At 42.6% G+C, this 6,277-nt stretch overlaps 1 protein-coding gene across 3 annotated transcripts; it reads left to right on the top strand.

Annotated features, from left to right (window-relative positions):
* Nucleotides 1-370: 370 nt before the first annotated feature.
* On the top strand, nt 371-5,703 carry LOC134874820 (uncharacterized). Of its 3 annotated transcripts, XM_063899242.1 has the most exons (11): nt 371-669; nt 1,290-1,480; nt 1,760-1,880; nt 2,012-2,064; nt 2,367-2,432; nt 2,563-2,658; nt 3,189-3,254; nt 3,384-3,479; nt 3,771-3,994; nt 4,089-4,248; nt 5,549-5,703. In XM_063899242.1, the coding sequence occupies exons 2-11, from the start codon at nt 1,291-1,293 to the stop codon at nt 5,677-5,679; spliced, it is 1,203 nt and encodes a 400-aa protein (XP_063755312.1). In that variant the 5' UTR covers nt 371-669; nt 1,290; the 3' UTR covers nt 5,680-5,703. The 3 variants fall into 3 exon arrangements, with proteins under 3 accessions (XP_063755312.1, XP_063755225.1, XP_063755141.1); XM_063899155.1 differs by lacking the exon at nt 371-669 and having other exon boundaries at nt 694-1,480; nt 2,569-2,658; XM_063899071.1 differs by lacking the exon at nt 371-669 and having other exon boundaries at nt 695-1,480.
* Nucleotides 5,704-6,277: the final 574 nt, after the last annotated feature.

Here is a 6,277-nt window from a genome sequence, read left to right as displayed (position 1 = left end):
CCATCTGGGGAGGTGAGCGTGTCATGTTGTGCCAAGCTGCAGAAAAATAACTCATCATCGCGCTGCCCTCACAGGAGGACAGAAGGGAATGCATCAGCAGCTGTGCCAACGAGCTTCACAATAATTCATTAATGTGTTGAGAACCTGGGACAGGAGACACTCCACGTACCCTTCCACTGTCTGCATGCTGGGTGCAGTTGACGCGGCTGTCTGGCGCACTGACTGTTTTTCTGTCAAAGTTGAGTGTACTTCATGTGACTGGGTCCAGTTTCATCGTAAAGCATTTGAATCTAGCTCCACAAATGAGGTAAAGTGGAGAACAGTTATTTCTGGTGAGCTGGCAGTTATATCAGGACACCCCACACAGCAGAGGACTCCGATACGGATCCGCTTTCAAGTCATCACATCCGCGTTACTGTCACATTCGTTTTGGTTCCGCTTGGCGGATCAGCGTCGCCACCGCGCGCCGCCGCACATTCTACTGTCAAAACGCGGATCATGACCGGATCCAAATCTGATTCACAAACACGGACGCGCCTCTACCAAAGTCCTTCTGCCTCTACTGTCAAAATGCGGCTCCGCGACACACCCGTATCGGATACGCAGACGCGGACGCGCCATCATTCCAACGGATGCACGGCCAGCACAGCATAATTTTGAGCTCGCAAAGTAAGTATTGATTTTTACATTTATTATATTGTTACATAAAAGTAGATCGTCCCTATATAATTTTCATTATATGGATATTGTCAAACTTGCTTATGACTTGGAATACAATTATAGGAAAACGGTGTAAGTTATGTAAAACAGATTTCCAGATTTCCCTGAATGGGTAGAACAGAACTGTTCGCAATGGTGCGGGTGAATTGCCACTATCATATGGCTAGATAGACTAGTCTGTATTACACAGATGGCCGATAAGTTATAGGGGCTAGATAGTTGTTACACAAATAATTCAAAGCTAGTGTTATAATACCGTTATACATCGGTGCTATACAAGAAGTGACCACCGTCTATCTTGTAGCCGCCTGTGTTTAGCAAGAATGCTAGCTAGCCATGAGCTAGCTAAACCCGCGAACCACTTTGAGTGATGAAATGCTATTACACATATCAGTTAGTAATACATTCTATGTTATCATACTTCATATCCTGTATCCTGATATCTTATAACATAAAATCCGTGAACAATCATGTGATTGACCGTGACTGCTAAGACTTGCTTGTTGTCATGACCTGAGCTCCATGCTATTACTTTTTGGTGATTATTTTTTCTTTCTGCCTATATGTAGTATGCCTTTCAACCTCATCTCCTTCACCGCCACGAACGACATCGCTGTGGTGCCAGACAGCTGGTGTGACGATGGGGAGGTGTCCTGGCCAAGTTTCAAAAGCTCTGACCGAATTAAAAGAGCTGTGGCTAACTGTGAGGAGCCAGAGCCAAACTGGCTCCAATACGATATGCGGGTCATCAAAAGCTGTGGTAAAATCCATGTTCCTAAAAGATTTCATGTGATTTCTGAAACATTTTATACTGCTGTTATTGACGTTCACAATAATGAATTGCAGTATGTAAGTTTCAGGTCAATGGAGGGCTGTTTAATGCTCTTAGGATTACACTCAAGTGTTCTACTATGCATCTCTGTAGGAAAATACATTTTTTTACAATGAGCTTTTCCTGACATTTCAGAGGGGTGCTCTGTTGCATATTACTGTATATCAATCCTCTGTGCAGCTGTATAATGTAAATATTTCCTTCTAGCCCACTATAAGGATGCTGAGGCGATGCTCGGGTCCTATGGGGAAGGCTGCAACACTTCCGAGCTGCAGACGGATGCAGAGCTGGAGACATGTCTGCCATCTAAGCGTCCTAGGAGGGCAGTGTAAGTGAGATTTGCCTTGTTCAAAAGTTCAAGGTTTCCTGCACAGCTTCTATGTGCTGGTAACAGCAGGAATAATATTGTCAAGAGACCAGGTATACTAATATAACAGTAATTATATGCTTACTTAACAGCCATCGTTTTGGAGATGACACCTCCAGCGATGAGGACATGGGGGCACCTGAAGGTAATGTAAACTCTCCAGGTGAAGACTGATGTCTGGCATAATATTGAACAATTATCCAAAGCGACAAACTTTTTTATACAAAGCAACTTACAGTACACAATCAGCAACATATAAAATGTGTGAAAACATATAGAGGTAATATTACAATGTTAGTGCTGATGAATATAGTTTTGTTATGAAGGAGGATATATCCTGGTCAATCTATACTAAATGAACAGAATACACCTGCGTTATGCAAGATTTCATGCAATTACATTTTCAAATATTAACATGTCAAATTTCTCTCCATTGCCATGGTGCAGGTGTGTCCCAGCTTCAAAGCTCCCCTATCATCCGAGGAACTGCTTCGAAGCAGAGGATGACTCATGGTAAGAACTGATTTCTGAATTATTAAATATGGAAGCACATTTGTTTTATCAGCCACGGTTAGCACAAGAAACACCATTTTAATGGCACTGTATTCTCTTCTTTTACACTGCCATTTTCACCAACGCTCAGGAACAGCACCAGCACCCGCACTCTCACCACCTCCTGAAGCGCCAAGATCCAGCGTAGCAAGGCATGGAGGAATAAACCATGATGCCCCCTGCTCTGGTGAGCAATACCTGATACATTAAAGGGTTACTAGGTCACTCAGGAATTGCAAACTGCAGGCCTATGAGCCAAATCTGGCCCAAGGTGTGTTTCAAATGTGTATTACAGTTGGTCCACATAGTAAGCAGTTTTACTGCATTACGTGGCCTCTTAGTGTAGATGGGCCTGCCAGTGGGCCTGTTCACACTTTGCTGGAAATGCTCAACTACATCATAACAACATTACTATGACATTGCAGGGTGCCTTAAGTAATAGAGTAAGACTTGGTCAATACAATTTTGTGGACAGTCAGGTTTTAGCACCCTACGCGAAGGGGTTAAACAGTATGGGTATTCCATTATTTTAATGGTATGAGTATAGTAAATTCTCATTTCCTTTAGAATATATAACGCAAGAAAACGTCAGGCATTGGTCTTTATGGTGCAGGGGACATGTCCATAGCTTTTTTAATTTTCTTAAATAGGATCACTAATCACTAAACCATTTCCAAATATTAACATGTCAAATTTCTCTCCATTGCCATGGTGCAGGTGTGTCCCAGCTTCAAAGCTCCCCTATCATCCGAGGAACTGCTTCGAAGCAGAGGATGACTCATGGTAGGAACTGATTTCTGAATTATTAAATATGGAAGCACATTTGTTTTATCAGCCACGGTTAGCACAAGAACACCATTTTAATGGCACTGTATTCTCTTCTTTTACACTGCCATTTTCACCAACGCTCAGGAACAGCACCAGCACCCGCACTCTCACCACCTCCTGAAGCGCCAAGATCCAGCGTAGCAAGGCATGGAGGAATGAACCATGATGCCCCCTGCTCTGGTGAGCAATACCTGATACATTAAAGGGTTACTAGGTCACTCAGAAATTGCAAACTCAGGCCTATGAGCCAAATCTGGCCCATGGTGTGTTTTTTGGCTTGCAAGATTGATTTAATTATGTACTGCAGTTGGCCCACATACACAATGAATGCAATAATAATAGTAATGACTTAAACAGTAAAACATGATATGGTATTATATACACTGCATTGAAATTACACCAATATTCCATTCAGTGTTTCGAAGAAGAGAATACAGTGCCATAACAGAAATGTTACATGTTTTTCAATAGCGTTTGAGGTCCAGAAATTGACGCTGCTCCAGAAAATCGTTCACCAGAACGAGCAGATTCTGGCTAAATTGGATTTCCTGGCAAGCCGCCAAAATTGCCCCACGCCAGAGATGACAGGACCTGAGATTTCCAACGTTCAATTTCCCCTGGAGGACCTACAGGCAGTAGATGCCTTTGAAGATCTACTTAAAGACCAGGCCAATGCCTCCACTCGACAGCAAATTGTGAGTTTTTTTTTTTTTTGCATGGAGCCAATAAGTTCCTATAGATCGTCCATAAGAAAATGTGAATCGTAAGTGTCTACTCTATGCCTTTTAGATATCTTCTTTATCGATAATCGGAGGCCAGGACCTGAAGAGGATAACCTGGAACATCCTTGGTCGAATATTCGGGGTTGCTGTGGCCCACCAGATAAACTGGAAGGGGGTGAATTCAAAGAGGGCTTTCAGCCGGATGGCCATTAGGCCTCTTCTTTTCTGTAAGTAGTTGTTCAAACACAGCCACAAAGTACCTATCCACAATTCACAGCTTTTCTAATTAGTTTGTTTTCCATGCATTTATATCAGGGTTCCCACCCGTCCTGGAATATCAGTAGAGGTCCTGGAAATTCAATAGAGGTTTTTCCAGTCATGGAAAGTCATGGAATTTGAGCATTTTGCATGTGCAGTCAGGGTATATCATTGAATTTGAGCAGTATTGTGCTTTTGTTTTGTCTAGAATGCTGCCCACAACATTATAGAATACTGTAGCGCTGAGCGGTAGCCACTTCAAAAGGATGAAGGAGGCAGCAGACAAAATGAATCGTCTTCGTTTATTTCCTGCCATCTCACAGTCTGAAATGTGGGGGAAAAGGAGGTGTCCCCCAAGAAAATAATAAACACTGCTAATCACTAAACTAAATAAAGTTACACTCTAAAATTCAGCACGGCTTTCCCCTATTCAATCTGCTCAGCTCTGACTAAAAATAAATAACGTCTTGGAACCCTTATCGATAACCCCACCCTTTATCAATAACCGTCCTATCTAGTGGTGGATAGTCTGGCTTCAGAAGTATCAATCCAGCACCTGGCCTACTAGGCACCTGGCTTGTTCCAGCCATTTACTGGACACTGAACACTGTCCTCTACTGACCAAGATATTTAAAAATGTAAACATAGGCCTACTTTTTTCAAGGTCAAAGTTGGAGATTTCAAATTAATTTTCCATTGGGAGACATAGGAGATAGGTGAATAGGATAACATTTTAAACTGTGATCAACTATTCTATTTCTATTCTAACTGTGATTCTTTAACCTTGAAAAAAAACACAGGCCCTACTTTATATCAATCGGAATATTTGTAATATATCATGCATAGGTATTTAATAGTCAGTATGAACCTTTACTATTAGGCCTACATTTTTCTCTGTTTAGCCGTTTTTGCATTAGATTGATTGGACTATTTTCCCCTTGCGAACACGCATAAAAAGCGCTCGTTCTATATGAAGAGAACGTGTTCTATCGCAACAAGGTTTATTTATATTGACTATCCGGTTAAAATGACTGCTTGTTAACTAGGATAGTACTCATAGTTCTACTATCGAGTGGTCTCTGCATATTACTCTACACTGCTCGGAGACTTTCTAGGCTTGGATATATTTGTTATAGCCTATTGTTGTCGAACCCCACCTAGTCAGCCGTAAATATTTTGTTTGCTTGGGTTTTCCAGTGTCGCATCGTCATATAGGCCAATGTGCGATTGAAATGTTCCGTCACAAACATGAATTCTGTCTGATTACAGGTGCCGTGAGGAAAAACCCAATTGCCTGCAAGTCTGCAATGGACGAAGACATCAGCAAGCACGCCATACGTTGGTTTAATTTAGCTGGGGATCGGGCCACCAGGAAGGCGAAAGAGATCAACAATCATTAAATACAATACATTAAATACAACAGTTATCATTTGTCGGGTTATTTTTTTGTAGGCTATTAGCCTAAAATGTGGCTTTTGCAGTTCAAGACAAGTGTGTTTTCTGCCAAATTAGAATGTAATACAAAGCCTGTTTGAAACAAATGCTTAACTGGTTTAGTTTATTAGGATTACCCTTAATAAGAAAGTAAGTTCATTAACACGGATCCAAAACGGTCCCGGCCCGGAACATTTATGAGTCCGGAATGGGTCCGTAGCTGATACAAAATAGTGGGTCCGTGACGGATGCAGTACGCGGACACGAAATGAGTCCGTCTCGGATGTCGCGGGTCCGAACCGTGCCCGTTACGGAGGTGAGCTTTTGAGCGCGGATCCGTTACGGGTGATATACGGGTCCTTTTTGGGTCCGCGCAACGCCTCCGCGGCGGATGATACGCGGCGTGCAAGTGGACGCCGATACGGATCAGTTTGGCGGATCCGTTCCGGAGGACGACCTCCGGAGGATGAACTCCGGGGCGGATCCACCGCGGAGTATTTTTGCTGTGTGGGACCTCACACATTTAAAGTAAAGAGTTTAATCTGACTGTATTGTAACCAGAGT

Source organism: Eleginops maclovinus, chromosome 1, assembly GCF_036324505.1.
Source record: "Eleginops maclovinus isolate JMC-PN-2008 ecotype Puerto Natales chromosome 1, JC_Emac_rtc_rv5, whole genome shotgun sequence".
Classification (NCBI taxonomy): domain Eukaryota; kingdom Metazoa; phylum Chordata; class Actinopteri; order Perciformes; family Eleginopidae; genus Eleginops; species Eleginops maclovinus.
Note: the sequence above shows the minus strand (reverse complement) of the source record. Positions and strands in the feature narration are given on the sequence as shown.

Excerpts from the sequence above, each read along its gene's own strand:
- LOC134874820 (XM_063899071.1), top strand. The coding sequence starts at position 1,243 with ATGCTATTACTTTTTGGTGATTATTTTTTCTTTCTGCCTATATGTAGT. Across the intron at positions 3,255-3,383 it reads GAAGCAGAGGATGACTCATG|GAACAGCACCAGCACCCGCA; the intron begins GTAGGAACTGAT and ends ACCAACGCTCAG. Across the intron at positions 3,480-3,770 it reads CCATGATGCCCCCTGCTCTG|CGTTTGAGGTCCAGAAATTG; the intron begins GTGAGCAATACC and ends GTTTTTCAATAG.